Source organism: Astyanax mexicanus, chromosome 22 (assembly GCF_023375975.1).
Source record: "Astyanax mexicanus isolate ESR-SI-001 chromosome 22, AstMex3_surface, whole genome shotgun sequence".
Lineage (NCBI taxonomy): Eukaryota > Metazoa > Chordata > Actinopteri > Characiformes > Acestrorhamphidae > Astyanax > Astyanax mexicanus.
The window spans coordinates 4,998,027-5,015,132 of NC_064429.1; the positions used below are offsets into that span (position 1 = coordinate 4,998,027).

General features: G+C 39.8%; 1 protein-coding gene across 3 annotated transcripts in view; it reads left to right on the forward strand.

The window, feature by feature from the left end:
- Nucleotides 1-287: 287 nt before the first annotated feature.
- Nucleotides 288-17,106, forward strand: part of unc5db (unc-5 netrin receptor Db) — a 402,981-nt gene continuing 386,162 nt past the window's right edge. For all 3 annotated transcript variants that reach the window (XM_022666860.2, XM_022666862.2, XM_022666861.2), the window contains exon 1: nt 288-597. In XM_022666860.2, coding sequence (XP_022522581.2) covers nt 489-597 — 109 coding nt within the window. In that variant the 5' untranslated portion in view covers nt 288-488. The remainder of the gene's footprint in view (nt 598-17,106) is intronic.

Consider the following 17,106-nt stretch of genomic DNA (forward strand, 5'->3'; position numbering starts at 1 on the left):
CAGATCTTAATTTTATTTTTTGAAAATTATACAAATATCGTTTATACTCTTCTCGTGAGTCACTGAATCGTTTAATCAGTCGTCTCAATGTGAATCGTTTCTACAAACCGATTCGAACTTTCCATCACTGGTGCTGATGCAGCTGATGCTGAAACTCACGCCCCGCCCCCCACTCACTCACCGACCACGCCATTGGCTGTCTCCTCCGCTGCCTCCCTGACGCCCCGCCCACCGCGCCACGCTATTGGCCGCCTGCTGCTGTGCAGCGCCTGGCATTTGAAAGTAGCGGAGGGCTGAGAGAGGCAGTCTCGGCGGGACGGAGAGAGCGCTGAGGCGGCGGCGCGGCGGAGGAGATGCCGGTGAGCGCTGCGGTTCTCCGCGCCGGTCCGGAGCGAACGGAGCGTTTCTGAGTAAATCAGCCCGAAGAGAGAGACGCATGAGCGTGGAATGAGCCTGCAGGAGGCGGTCTGAGGGAAACACACAGCGAGATGTTAACTCTGAGGAGCGGACGCCGCTGCTGCTGCTGGCTCGGTTTGGACCTGGTTCTGCTGGTGCTGGTTCTGCTTCTGCTGGGCGCTAAGTGTTCGAGCGGACGAGGTAAGGTCGTTTCTATGGATTTAACGTCTTAAACTAGTCGTTTAAATGATGTTTAGTACTTATTAAACACGGACACGCGTGCAGTGTTAAGTTTAGATACTTATTCCAGAGCATCTTTCCTCTAACTGTCAAATTTCCTCCTTAAATAGTACAATGTAACTGCTGCATCATTTAAGGTGGAACTGACAGTTAGAAAAAGACTTAATAATACGTGAACCCAACTTATCCTTCCGTTCATTCTACTTAGTAAAGCTGGGCGATATGGTAGAGTTTTTTTTTTAAACGTATCACGATATTTAAAGACATTTTTATACATTATATTAAAGGGCTGCACCATATACAGCTCTGGAAAAATAATTAAGATTCAGTTTCTGAATCAGTTTCTCTGATTTTGCTATTTATAGGTTTGTGTTTGAGTAAAATGAACGTTGTTGTTTTATTCTATAAACTACAGACAACATTTCTCCCAAATTCCAAATAAAAATATTGTCATTTAGAGCATTTATTTGCAGAAAATAATTAGAACTGTCTGAAATAACAAAAAAGGTGCAGAGCTTTCAGACCTCAAATAATACAAAGAAAACAATTTAATATTTATACAATTTTAATAGTACAGAAGTCAATATTTGGTGGAATAACCCTGGTTTTTAATCACGGTTTTCTCCACCAGTCCTACACACTGCTTTTGGATAACTTTATGCCTTCTGGTGCAGAAATTCAAGCAGTTCAGTTTGGTTTGATGGCTTGTGATCATCCATCTTTCTCTTGATTATATTCCAGAGGTTTTCAATTTGGTAAAATCAAAGAAACTCGTCATTTTTAAGTGCTCTCTATATGTATATAAAAAAAAAAACTGACATTGCAACTTATTGTTATAACAATATATTAAATAAAACACACATTTGATCAGATTTCAAAGATCCAAAAACTCCAATGCAACAAAATAATACTAATCAATAACACTCACTCTCTTTCCAAGATTCCCCAATTATGTAAATGAGCTCTGCTCTGATTGGATGTCATATTTATTTAGTTGTGTTTATTTAGTGTCCAGCCTGTGTAAAAAAATAAATCATGCTACTTAGCTGTGAGAATGAAAAAAGTGAAAGTAAAAAGTCTTGAACACTACTGTTAAAGTAGAGTGGTGGTGTTATCCACTATGATAACTAATCCAAGTTAATACATTTAAATATGTTAATGAACCAATTCTGTATCCAAGATAGGAGTACAATAAACCATATTGAGAAAACACTGTGAATTTCACTTTCGCATCAAGCAGAAAATAAACAAACAAACAAACAAACAAATAAGTGGAATTTAATTGAATCAAATGTTGCTTACATGATATGGCACACGTGCGCATGTGATGTAACCAATAGTGTGCAAGAAATTGGTGACACGTTACCCTGTTTTGCAATACAGGGCTTACGATTCAGTATATTACGATATTTATTGCGATACTGTAATCAAAAGACAATATATACTTTGATTGTCTAAAATTGTTGTTATTTTCATGTTTTAAAAATATGTATAAAATGTATAAAAACAAGAAGTCTACCTAGAGAACAAGAAGTCTTTTTTATCAGAGGAATCAGAACATCTAGTGGGCGGGGTTTAAATATATACAGCAATAAATGAACCACTTCTGACTTCAATCTTAACATATAAAGAAATGCGATACGATACGACACATCGTTACGATATTTTTTCTTACACTCGTATTGCTCCTACTCACATCAGTGAAATGATATATATATATATATATATATATATATATATATATATATATATATATATATATATATATATATATATATTGTGCAGCCCTAATACATGTTATTTATCACAGTATCACTGATAGTACTAATCATATTATGTGGTATTATAACACAGTTTATCGCGATACAATAAAATATCATCATATTGCCCATCTCTACTGAACAGAAAAGCAGAGCATGTCACGTTTCTTAACTCTAACACCACACACACACACACACACACACACACACACAAGATGCAACAGGCGCCCGTGCTGCCTTTATAATGCGGTTCCTCCTCCAGCGCAGCTTCATCCACAGCACTGCGTCTGTGTTGTGAGGTGATTCAGTGATAGCGCTGCTGCCTCTTACCGCGTAACCGAGTCCCTCGTCTGCTGCTGCTTTTCGTTTTCTGTTGCTCAGCGCAGTTTTATTCAGCTCTGAGAAAACACATATCATCCTGCACAACACTGTGAGCACTGATTCAGTTCAGCTCTGTGCTTTAAAGAGCTCGTATGCATCGTTGTATTTGTTGTATTTTGCTTTATTTATGTCAGTCTTGATTAATTTTTAGTAGGTTAAGACCTTCTCTTTGAAGAAACCAAGCCATTTTTGTTAACGTGCCTTTAATTAAAATGTAAATTAGCCCTGCATTGATTGGATAATGTGTGTGGTTTAGTATTGCTTGTATTAAAATCCATCCAGCCTATGTAAATCATAAATCATGTTACTCAGCTGTGAGAGTGAGAGTGTAAAGAGTGAGAGTTAAAGGAGAAATATGGTGTGAAATGGACTTGAGTTGTAGTAAAACAGGATAACAAGTATGGTATTTGTTAAACTTTTGTTGAACTTTTGTTGAATATCCCTCCTCCACTCACCTCCTTTATTTAGAAACACAGCGCTTTTAGCTGATGCTCCCAACAGGCTTACAGTGCAAGTAATAGGGGCATATGGGAGTTACCAATGCAAAGAAATGACTAATTTTACACCATTAATAAGCTAATATACTTCACTGGTAGATTTCCGAGGACATTGACATTTAAAACAAGGAAAATGTAAAAGTGCACAGGTAGTTGATTAAAACCCTGTTTATACATACATGCATGACTAAGGTTTGCAGCTTAGTTTCCATATATAGACTACAGCATATGGATCATGGTGTTGGGAAACTTTAACTTTTATCTGTTCATACTGTTTTATACTGTTGTGTTAAAAGTTAAAAGGCGCTGTTGTAGAATCGCTGTAGGTTGTATGGGTTAGGGCGATATGGAAAAAAATCTTTTCACGATATAGTTTTCCATATCAGCCGATATCGATATAGATCACGATATATAAATCAAATCAGTTTTTGTTACACTTAAGGTTTCTTTTTACTAATAAGTGACAGTATAAGGGAGTTTTGGCTAAGCTCACTAGCAGACTCAGAGTCTTGTGGACAGACTCTAGGATGTTCACATCTTGCCAGGTGGGCACAAGATGCTCAGACAGCTTTTAAATTAATTTTAAAAAGTCATTATACATCCACACAGGTCCGGAACCTCCCCCCACATATGTATGGACCTTAAAACAAACACATGGGGACAAAAATATAAACTATAAACAAATTGAGACCCTTTACATTATTTTTCTCTTTTAATTAAATTGCAATAGATGTTAGATTTTTAATAAAATTATATTTAATAAAAGGATTATTCCCCTCCCTTAATGCAGGCAACTACAGAAAGCCTGTTCGCAGCGCTACTTAAACGGGAAATAGAAAATAAAGTTTATTGAAAACCTATTGCCCCAGCTTATCATAGTCATCGAGGAATATATAAATATATCGTGATAAATATCGATATCGTTTTATCGCCCAGCACTAGTATGGGTGGAGACTTGTATGAGTGAAAGATTTGGATAGTGTTTTTTTGTGCATCACAAAAACACTGACTTATATTACTATTATTACTATTATGACTATAATTAATCAAGGAGATTGAACATGTGCCTCTCAGAATAAAAATGTAAATGAGCTGTGGTCTGATTTTTCTGCACAGTAGAAAATTTGAAAAATTCAGAGTTAAGCAACAAAAAGTTTTTTTTGTGGCAAAGTGTAATTTTAACTCATTCAGATTTAAATGGTGTTCAGTGTTGGAGTTATTTGACAGAGTTGAATATCTCAGTGTTAACTCAAATAAACCCAATAAATACTGCCCAGCTTCACAGAGATTTAATCAAACTCCGCCCAATTAAACCACCCAATTATTTCCATAATGGGCGTATCTCTCCACTCCTAACTTATCATCAGTGTGTATTTCATTGGGTATTCCAATATATTTTATATAATGGTTGTTTGCCTAACCAACATGTTGTAGGCTATAAGAGCAAGTTACCATATTCTGTACTTCTGTAAAGGAACCAAAAAGACAAGCTAACCTCCCCTGAATATTAATTCCATAAAAATACTCATATCAATTGACTAATCTTTTTCTAATTTATTTTTTAACTCAAAACAACTCAACGCAATTTAGGGAGTTAAAGAAATACAAATGTGAGTTTAAAAGAGACTGGCAAAGTGTTAAATGTTTATAAACCCTGGGAAAGATATATATATATATATATATATATATATATATATATATAAAGAGAGAGAGAGAGAGAATGATGTTAATAAATGATCAGCTTAGTTTCTATATATTAAACATATGAGCTTTTCTGGAAGTGAATGGTAGCAGTAGTGACTTTTATTTTGAAATAAATTAGGTACATTTATGAAAAGAGTTGATGTTTGACACATCGCAAGATCAAGGGGACATCACTTTAAGCTTATCAGCTTTATTTCAAATTGTAACCCATATTGACCTGAGAGTGAATAATATATTTTTGGAAAAAAAATTTAGGTTTGTAAGGTTTGATATACTTATTAAAGCATGTAGATACAATAAGAACAATGTGATAAAATATTGATATATTACATATTATTAGTCCCTAGTCTTTTTGGCTATCTAGGCACCCAAGCATGCTTACAATTACATTCTACACACAATCACATACACTGATCTACAGTACATACACCAGTGAGAAGCAGCAGCCAATCACAAGCAGCTTACTTTTAACCAGAAACCACCCTCCACCAGGGCAATTTAGAGCATTCAAGGCTGTGTTCACATTACAAGCCACACTGCTCAAATAAATTTTTTTGCTTAGATCGGATTTGGCTGTATCTTGACGGTATCTGTGTGTAATGTGAACAAATCTGTCCCTGAAGCCCCGTCATCACATGCTGCACATTGATACCTGTATAAACGCCTCCTTCTTCACCAACAACAAAAAAACCCTCATATTAAAGAGACGAGAGACTCGTAGCTCTATAAAGGGAAATGGATGCGTTTGTTAGCAGATCACATGTGGAGCATCTTTTGCTGGAGTGGAGAAACAGCAAACAGCTGGTCTGAAGTTCATGCTCAGGTCGAGGAGGTGGTGAAAAAAGGCCAGGCGGTTTGCTTTTGCTGTTTTTTATTGCAGCTATAGCTGCACAGCTGCAGCAAGAGATGAGATGTGTGTGTGAGAGAGAAGCACGTAGCGCTAATGCGTAAACAAAAAGAAAATGAGTCACATGAATTTAGATTTGACCGTTCACATTCATATCGCATGTCCATGGATTGGATATGTAACCGATTTAGGACCACATATGAAAATGATGCAAATAGGGGTGAAACGAATACTCGAGTAATTCGAGTTACTGGATTAAAGAAATTGATCGAGTAATATTCTGTGCCTCGAGTAATCGTTTATTTAATTAAAAAACTCAGCACGCAGTAATTCGCGCTTTTAATGTGACAACGCGCTCAGCGTTACGTCACCCGCGCACAGGAAGAAGGAGCAGGCGGCGGAGGTTTTAGTTGAGAAGAGAGTATTTTGAAGCGGCGCAGGGGAAAGAGCGACAACTTCCGAGGAAAAAGGGCCAATATTAACCTCCTGAGACCTGGACATATGCCTGACATTTTTTACTTTTTCCTAGCTATTTGGGATTACTAGGACCTAAGAAATATAAAAACTAAACTTTGTCCTTGTACAGGAAGTCATTTTTGCAAAAAAACAAAACAAAAACAACAACAACAAAAAAACAGTGTCCTCATGTGGGGACGGTGGTTTATTTTAACATTTAAAAAAAGACCCTTTCCATTTGGGATCAGAAGGACAAAATTAGTGCAACAACTAAATGTTAGCTTTCTACAAAAAAAAAAAAAAAAAGTGGAGGATAATTTTTACCTGGCCCTTGTTTCTGTCTGGAATGGTTGTAAAAACCTTTGACTGGGCTTCCCGCCAATTGGTTTTCAACCAATTTAGTGTAATGTCATGTTGTGACCACTAGACGGTATGGGCAGTGTCTTCATATGAGGCCAAAGGGATAATGTTTTAAAAAATTAAGTATCTTGGTGCAGAGAAGCAGAAATGTAATGTCCTCATATGAGGACACTGGGTCTCAAGAGGTTAATGGAGCTTTTTAGGCTGGACAGTGTGTGTTCGGTCTTGCCTCCCACAACAGCACGTTTTTATTGCTGCACCGTCTCAGCCGAGGACACGTTGGCCTAATAAGCGGTTAGCTTATTAGGAATACTGTATAATGTGTGGTTAGTTTATAAAAACAGAGAATTCTGGATTTAATACAGGCTTTATGTAAGTAAGTGAACACAGCACTGAGGAGTTTATAAACAAATACACGTCACCGGCTTGGTGAGAAGAACTGGCAACATCTCTGCTGTTCAGAAGCTAAGATGCACAACATAATGCAAATATTCATGCCTTTTTTATTGATTATTTCTCTATAGTTTTGACACTTACAAGAAATCCTTGTAGAGAATAATTTAACTTAGTTTATTAAAGTACTAACTATTAAATTATTATTATTCCTTTAATTATTTCTATTTGTGTTTGCAGTTTGGAAATGGATGTTGTGAATTAAAAATATATAACTTATTTAACCCTTGTGTGGTGTTCATATTTATATGAATTTAATTAAGCAATTTTACATTAAAATGCTTTACACATGCTTGCTTCACCTAAATTGCAAGCAATATAAACAGCTTACATGGTTAATATTTGCCCTTTACCTTTCTTATGTTACATTTCTTTCAAAAAGTGCTACTCTTTTTTTATTAGTTTTTTTAATAAAATGTAAAAGAAAATGAATTAAACTCAAGATATGAGTAGAAAATTTGTTTAGTTTCAAATTTACAAATGAAGCAATGTTTATTAACCCTTGGCCAAACATACTGTATGTAATATAAATGCGTAGGGGGGGAGGGGGGTGTACAGTGTGTGTTTATGGAAAATGTGTTTTGATATATGTTTTTCACAAAAAATGAGCCAATGCCAATGAGTTTGAGTTAGAAAAAATATTTTTTTAGTATCATTTGATGAAAAATGAAAACGGGTCCCACAGACCCGAACACCACACAAGGGTTAAAAAAGGAAATCAATTTGTCATTCTTTATTAAGTTAAAAGTCTTGTTTTGTCTTGACTATTTTTAATTGCAAATATGTTTTATCCGATTACTCGATTAATCGAATCGATTTTTCAGTAGAGTACCCGATTACTAAAATAATCGATAGCTGCAGCCCTAGATGCAAATCTGATTTGAAAAAGAGAGAAAAAAAAAAAACGGATTTGGCACATTCACACAGCCATGAAAAAATCAGATCTGAGTCACTTCAGCCTGGTAATGTGAACGTGGCCTAATTTAGTTGATCTCCATGTTTCTGGACTGTGGGAAGAAACTGAGAAAGACACCCTGGAGAAAACTCATTCAGAAATGGGGGGAACATGAAAACTTCACCCACAGAGGGACTTGAACCCGAACCCCAGCTCTGAACAGCACTTAAGCAAAGCTTTTCAGATTTTTTAGCTGCTTCACTCAGACTAAAAGACTCGAGGACTGGTTATTAAAGCTCCAGCTCATCTACCGTACGGCTGCCGTGCTGCGTCCCCTCAGACGACGCGGTGGGAGCCGGACGCCGGAGCGTGACCTCTCCAGCAGGAGTGCGTCTCACGCGAGGGGTCAGACACCGAGACGTCCACTCCACAGCGCCGGGCTTTTAGTGAGCCGTGAGCCCTGCCGACCCCGGGGAAACTTTTAAAAGGCTTCCTCGCAATCCCACGCCCCTCCACTTCACCTCCTACCGGCACGCAACACAGAGCCCTGATCCCGAGCCCTGCGGCTGAATGCAGCCCCTCGCATCGGTTCCTCCGGCTCAGCCCGGAGAACTATTCACGCTCGCGCCCGAATCCATCTCCTTTAGAGGACGTTTGCCGCCCATTATTCCTCTAAGTGCCGGTGTTTGGTTTTGGGCGAGCCGTTTCACAGATATACTGAGGTATTAGATCTAAACTATGACCTTGACCTGCTCTTCACCGCCTCAGTGATTGTGTTCCGATGCCAATCCCAGAGATCTGCCACAAAACTGCCTCTGAATCTACACTTTACTATGGTTACAAACGAAAATAAAATAAAAATTATGCATTTCCACAAAGACACATTAATCACTGCAGTGATTACACAACTTATTCCTCACACTAGAACAATTATTATATTATAGCCCGAATTATTAAGCAAACTGTATTATTCAGCAACTGAAATTCAACAATCAAAATGATCAAACAGCCAAAATATTCAGCAAATAAAATTATTCCTAGACGAAATTTTTAGCAACCAAAATTATCCTGCAACTGAAATATTCAGCAACCAATATTATCCAGCCACCAAAATGATTCACATACCGAAATTATTTGGCAACCAAAAATAATTCAGCTATGAAACACATTTGGCAACCAGTATTATTTTATGACAGAAATTATTCAAAATTAACTAAAATTATTAAAATTATTTCGAAACAATTATTCAATTCTGCTGATCTGCTTTGTAACCACATAGCAACCACTGAGGATACCGTAAGGACTGCTTAGCAACACCCAGGCAACCACATAGCGCCACCATTGAGCAACACCACTTGGCAATTACCTATGAATCACATAGCAACTGTCTATAGCAACGGTATCTGGAACTGGAAATCACTTGAGTAGCAAAACGTGCCTGTGTTTTTTTTTTTCCTTTCTTCTTTAGTTCCATTTTACCATTCCACCTTAAATTGGGTAGCTGGTAGACTCTGGCACTACCCTTTAAGGAGGAATGGACATTTAGGATCAGGTTTAATTTGTATCTGCAATAAATGGACCCTGGAACCCTGTATGTGAGCCCCAAAGTGTACTTCTACTAATGAATTGTTAATGAACTATTATCAAGAGCTTCACTAAGCCCTACAATAGAACCCTGTGGAACTCCAACTACTGTCCCAGTAGTTTCTGCATTAGCAGCATTATGACTTATAGCTGAATAATTAACCTAGAGGTCAAATATAGAGGTCTGAATAGAATTCCAGGTGTCTTACACCATTGATTCACATCGTCTGATGGGTTCTGTTTTAGCGGGCATTGAGCACATTGACCAGAAACAATAATCAATATTCACGGCAGCCCCAGTAGGAGGAACTTTTGGTGGAACGTTTAGTTTTTAACCTCTTAACAGGCCCTATTAAATTATAGGTTCAATATAGACACGCAATATGCCATTTTAAAGCTTAGAATCTCTGCTTTTCGGATACCTAGCTGAATTAGCTGTATCTCCTTTTAGGAAATAAACATTTAGGGCAAAATATGCCATTCGAACTGTCTGCCCCTTTTGATTACGGAACTGCGACCTGTTTTACTGTAAGATGTACGGTTCCTGAATTAGAGCCAAAAGAGCACGGTACAGTGTGTGTGCAGTTCACATCTGCTTGTGTTTTTCGCTGTAGGACGCTCGTGACACACTCATGACACACACCCAACCCGCTCCAGCGCTTCCCCCACACTCTTACCTTCAAAACGCCTCCAAACTTGAGAAAATCCATCAATCCAGTCGCTAGTAACCCTCATTTATATCCAACCAGTGCGTGAAATAATTTGAGGCAGAAAAAAAAAGAATAAAAAATTTAACGCTTTATTAAAAGCGCATTATTGGCCGCTCCACCAAGTCCCGCCTACCCCCTGACAGAGCAAAGCCTACTGGACACGACGATATGTAAATGAGCTCTGTCAGCCAACCAGGTGCCAAATTCTACCAGCTGAAAGGGAAAGTGGGGGCTGGTCGGCCACAGACTCTGACTGCCAGAGAGTTCCCACTGGGCAGACAGAGCTCTGTTCAAGAGACACCGCGATTTTCTGTTATAAAAGTTATAAAAGTGGTAGTTTTTATTCTTATGAAGTTTCCAGTCCTTTGGAGAAAGAAAGGACCATACCAGGTTCAGAGCTTTACAGTATGAAACCAGTGAAAGGGAGCAGTTTATAATTTTATATGATGATTGTAAACACATTATAGGAAAATGTAGAGCTGCCAAAATAAATAGTTTCCATATAAATAGTTAATTTTATGTGTCTGAAAATAAAAAATAAAAATAGAAAATCTGAAAAGCGCCTAAAATTTTCCTGTTTTTTTTTTACCATAAATGAATTGTGTAAAGGCTTCTAAGTGATATTAATTCATAAAATTGCCTGTGAATTATTTAATAATAGAGTGAAAGGCCTTCAAATGTGATGTAATTTCAGGCGAAAATTGGTAAAAATAGGCTTGAAACTTAAGAGGTTAAAGCATTAAAAGTTACGATCTGTTCAGAACCACAGCTATAAGTGATGCAAAGCCTTCCTCAGAAGATCAGGGTGTTAGTTATCTCTGTCCGTGTTCCTCTACAACACGTCTCCTGGTGTTAAGATCGCTATCTGTGGACGACACGTCCCCAAGGACGTTTTCCTGTAATGACTGCAGTGCAGGTGTGGGCGTTGTGTTGTTGTTTTCCAGCACTGGATGAATTTAGCATGGACGTTGCGTAGCGTTCAATTCTGCCGATATTTAAGATGGTGATGTTGGGCAGAGCGAGTCGGCGAAGGACGAATTAGGTGCTTTGGGTGAGGAGGCCTCGCCGTTTCCACAGCCGCGAGAATATCCATCACGCGCCGCGGTCGGCGAGCGCGCCGGCGCCCATGCTCCGAGGCTCTCAGCTCAAATTTACATTTAAATGAAACCAAACGACTAAACATTCACAGATGAAATACTGTAACGGGTACTGGTAATAAAAGCACCGCCTCCTTGTTTCTTGGAGGAGCGATCTACCTGGAATCGCTGTCATTTAGCTCCTAATGGCGGGTAATATACGAGTTCGGCTGTTTTGCCTGCGTAACAATGACTTTCATTTATGCAGAGCCCGGCTGTACGAATGGAGGAATAAATCTGGACATGGACATATGACCTACAAGTGGGTTTACAGGCCTTATCGCCGCGGCGCCGCTGAATGATGATGATGGATATGGGTGTTGTAACCTGGACGATTAGTCATATCTGCACTCGTGGACGGGCTAAAAATAGCATGGTGTACAGTGCACTCTCTGTATTGACCCTCCTTCCTTCAGTTTTAGACCTTTTTTGTCCACGTTTCTGTATAAATAGCGACGGGCGGAAGGATTTGCATAAAGGCGCGTTACAAAACCTGACCACGGGTCATCCATCCATCATCCGTCTCATCAGCTCCCAACGTTCACGCTCCGACGTTTCTTCAGGAGAGATAAAGAGATAAAGTCTCCATTGTTTTACATTTCATTAACCAAGGCCAAGCTGTAAGAGTGGTGAAGCCGTTGGTGCCATCTGTGGTTAAATACTGTAACTATTACAATCATTAGAATGTAGGATACCATAGTAACCACCTAGCAATTACAAAGCAGTCCTTATAAAACCATCTGGGATACCGTAGGAACTGTCCAGCAGCATCTTTGTCCAGCAATGATCCAAGCATAGAGGAAGCACCTATAAACCGTGTAGTAACACCACAGCAACTGTCTAGCAACCCCTTAGCAACCACCTGGAATGCAGTTGCAGCCATGTTGCATTACAGCAACTGACATCCAGCAACCAAATAGCCAACACCTGGTGCACCACAGAAACAAATCATTTAGCAACACAACAGCAACCACCTGGAATATGGTAACAACCATCATCAAGCAACACCATAGTAACCACCTAGTAACACCTAGGTAGCTAGTGTTAATATAGCAACTGCCTAGCACACTACATAGCAACCTTTTTGAATACCATAGAAACGGCTTAGGAACACTCTAGCAACCACTAAGAAACTCCATGGCACCACCGTAGCAACCACGTAGCAATGTTTTTTGAAACCATAGCAACCATCTAGTAATTACCTACTACCTACTATTAACATAGCAACCCCTTTTCAACCATCTGGGATACCATAGAAACTGCTTTTCATAGAAACATTCTAGCAACTACTAAGAAACTCCATGGCACCACCTAGCACCACCATAACAACCAAGTAGCAATACCATGTGATTATCTAGGATGTTGTAGCAACCACCCAGCAAAAGCACTGTAATCTCCTGGCAACTACATTGTTTCTACACAGCAGTCAATCTGGAATACCATAAAAAAAACTGTGTAGCAACACCCTAGCAGCCACCTGGCAGCCAATTATTCACACCATGCAACCACCTGACAATTACCTAACAACACCCTAGCAACCTTACAACAGCAACCACATAGCAACTACTTAGCAACCACTTTGTATACCCTACCCTGTAGCAACATTGCAGCAACCACCTAGGATAACATAGTAATTCCTAAGCAGCAACATAGCAACCCCCTGACAACTCATGTCAACCACATTTAGTAACATGAAGTAGCCACCTAACAACTATTTAGCAAATACTTGGCACCCATCTGGGATACAGGAGAAACTTCTTAAGAACACCCATGCAGCCATCAATTGAGATACCAAGACACTACCAAGCAACACCATAGTAACCATCAAGAAACTACGTAGTAACAACATAGTAACCACCTAGCATATATCATCCACCCTAAAACCATAGAAACTGTAGAAACTACTTAACAACACCCATGCAATCATCAAGTGCGATACCAAAGCAACCACCAACCAACGCCATATCACTCACATTACAACTACAGTATTTAGCCCTTTTTTTGCACCCATCACCCAAAGCAACCACCAAGCAACACCTTCTTAACGACATAACAACTACCTAACACCCACAAAATCCACACCCAGCTACAGTCTGTCGGGTTTTTAACGAAACCCGACACCCCAAAGTTTCCTCAGGAGAGATAAAGACTCCATTGTTTTCCATTTCATTAAGCGAAGCCGTGTGAGCGGTGAAGCCGTCAGTCCCATCTGCGGTTAAATAACTCTTGGTTGGCAGCAGTCGTTAGAGTGTAGGGTGGCATCTCCCCGTCGCAGCACTTCATCATGTGCAGCCGGGAGAGCCTCCTCCCATTCATCTCCATCTGTGTAGTCGCTCACTCTCACTCTGCCTTAAACACACACAGATGCTCTATGGAGAGCGCCTGAAAAACGTGTGGAAAATGTGCTAAAAGGTTGCGTCCTAGAACTTGTGGAGGAGGCATTGAGTCATTGTGGTGCAAATGTGTGTCGTGTTTTTAAAACCTTCTTACGAGCTATAGCTGCACTGCGTACACTCACCATCAATGAAATGCTGCACCCAGAAGGAAGAGTAAGGGTTGCTGTGGTATCTGTATGGGTTACTGTAGTATCTGTATGGGTTACTGTAGTATCTGTATGGGTTACTGTAGTATCTGTATGGGTTACTGTAGGATCTGTATGAGTTACTGTAGTATCTGTATGGGTTACTGTAGGATCTGTATGAGTTACTGTAGTATCTGTATGGGTAGCTGTGGTATCTGTATGGGTTACTGTAGGATCTGTATGGGTTACTGTAGGATCTGTATGGGTTACTGTAGTATCTGTATGGGTTACTGTAGGATCTGTATGGGTTGCTGTGGTATCTGTATGGGTTGCTGTGGTATCTGTATGGGTTACTGTAGGATCTGTATGGGTTACTGTAGGATCTGTATGGGTTGCTGTGGTATCTGTATGGGTTGCTGTGGTATCTGTATGGGTTACTGTAGTATCTGTATGGGTAGCTGTAGTATCTGTATGGGTTGCTGTGGTATCTGTATGGGTTACTGTAGTATATATATGGGTTACTGTAGTATCTGTATGGATTGCTGTGGTATCTGTATGGGTTGCTGTGGTATCTGTATGGGTTACTGTAGTATCTTTATGGGTTGCTGTGGTATCTGTGTGGGTTACTGTAGTATCTGTATGGGTTACTGTAGTATCTGTATGGGTTGCTGTGGTATCTGTATGGGTTACAGTGGTATCTATATGGGTAACTGTAGTATCTGTATGGGTTACTGTAGTATCTGTATGGGTTATTGTAGTATTTGCAGGTGTTGCTATGGTTTCTGAATGGGTTGCTGTGGTATCTGTATAGGTTATTGTAGCATCTGAATGTTTTGCTGTATCTGTATGGGTTATTGTGCTCTCTGCAGGTGTTGCTATGTTATCTGCATGGGTAGCTATAGTATTTGCATGGGTTGCTGTGGTATCTGTACGGGCTATTATGGTATGAGAATGGGTTGCTGTGATATTTCTATGGGTTATTGTGCTATCTGCAGGTGTTGCTGTGGTATCTGTATGGGTTATTATGATATCTGTATGGGTTACTCCAACAAAAAACAAATTATCATTGGCAATAAATTGTGTTAATATCATATCATATCGTGAGTTGCCCTGTAATTCCCACTTCTAATAATGCAATTTCTGTAATGCATATGCCGTGTCTCTATAATCACTTTCTCTATAAACACTTTCTCAGCTTCTGAGACTCGTGATGTGTCGATGCGTGATGTGATATCTCCTGATCGCAGTGGAGATGCGGCGGCGTTTGGTGGAACCGTGATGAACTGCACGAGTTCGTCCTCCTTTGTCTCCTCCTTCTCCTTCGCTCTGCCCTTCAGCGGCTGGCCTCGCTCGCTCTGCCCTTCCCAAGGCTATTGAAGATGATTACAACCCAATGCAAGAGGAAAAAAATCTAATTGAGTGTGAAAATCAATAGGAAAAATATTAGGAACGCTGTGCTGTGTGTGTGAGTTAGTGTGTGTGTGTGTTAGTCTGATCTTAAAGGGAAGTAAAGCATGCTTACACAGGGCCGGCTGGAGGGAGCGCCTGTTGGTGACCACAGTATTCAGGGCACTGGCTGTTTGTAATGATCATCATCAGCAGAGGTTCATTCACATCTGACTTTGACCTGATCCCAATTCTCTATTGTTCCCCTGACCCTTGTTTTTCAGTGTAACCCTTCTTCCCCTTGTAACAGAATTTTATTTTCCTGGCAACTGCCAAACCCAGACTCGTCCGTTGGAGAACTGGAGTCTTTGACACTTTGACTCTTCAACATTTTGCATTGTGCCTGGTCAGGGTGATGATGATGAAGGCTTGAATGGAGCTGCTCGGCCATGGAAACCCAATCCATCAAGTCCATCAAGCATTTCTCTATTGTACATCTAACCCTTCTTTTCAAGTGTAACCCTTCTTTACCTTGTAACAGAATTCCTTGTAACTGCGGTTTTCTGAAGGGGATAAACTGTTGGAAATAAGCATCTTCTGCAATGTGAAGCTCTGGCTGTGTCAGAGTGTGTAGAAGCAGGTGGGCGCGCCACTCTTAATCTCATGTTGGACCTTGTTTTGTGCTCTGTTGCTCATTAGTCACGTTAGAACATAAAGATTTGCAAAGTTAAAAAGAGTTTTTAAGGGTTCCTTTCACTAGAATAAAGGGGCCGAGCCAAACTTCATAAAAATAAACTCATGCCATAATGATAATAATCCCCCCTCAACCAAACTTTACACTTGGCACAGTGCAGTCAGAAAAGTACCATTCTTCTGACAACTGCCAAACCCAGACTCTTCCATTGGAGAACACGTCTTCGACACCTTGACACTTTGCACTGTGCTTGTTAAGTGTGGTGATGGTGATGAAGGCTTTGATGGAGCTGCTTTGCCATGGAAACCCATTCATCAAGCAATTTCTTTATTGTACCCCTACCTCTCGTTTTCAAGTGTAACCATTCTTTCCCTTGTAACAGAATTTCAGGCGAGTGTGTGGTAAATTCAGTTGTCTGAAGTGGATAAACTGATGGAAATTAGCATTTTCTACAATGTGAAGCTCTTGCTGTGTAATAGTAGGTAGAAGCAGGTGGGCACGCCATTATTAATCTCAGGTTGAACCTTACTTTGTGCACTGGTATGTCATAGTCATGTTAGAACATGAAGGTGGCGTCCCCAAACTATTCCCGCAAAGTTGGGGAACAAAGCAGGAAATTTTCAAAAATCTCTTTGTCTGCTGAAGCATTAAGAGTTCCATTCACTGGACCCACACCATAATATTAATAATGATCCCCCCCTCCACCAAACTTTACTCTTGGCACAATGCAGTCAGACAAGTACCGTTTTCCTGGCAAAACCCAGAATTATCTATTGGAGAAGAGTGTCCACGCTGACATTGTGCTTTTGTACCTCTACTCTTCTTTTCGAGTGTAACCATTCTTTCCCTTGTAACAGAATTCCAGGTGAGTGTGTGGTAAATTCAGTTGTCTGAAGGGGATAAACTGATGGAAATGAGCATTTTCTGCTATGTGAAGCTCTTGCTGTGTAACAGTGTGTAGCAGAGTGGGCACGCCACTCTTAATCTCAGGTTGGACCCCATGTTAAGCATGACAAATGGGCACTGGATCAGAGTTTTTCCTCTAGACGTATCTAGCTGTGTTCAGGATGAGTGGTAGATGCTTTG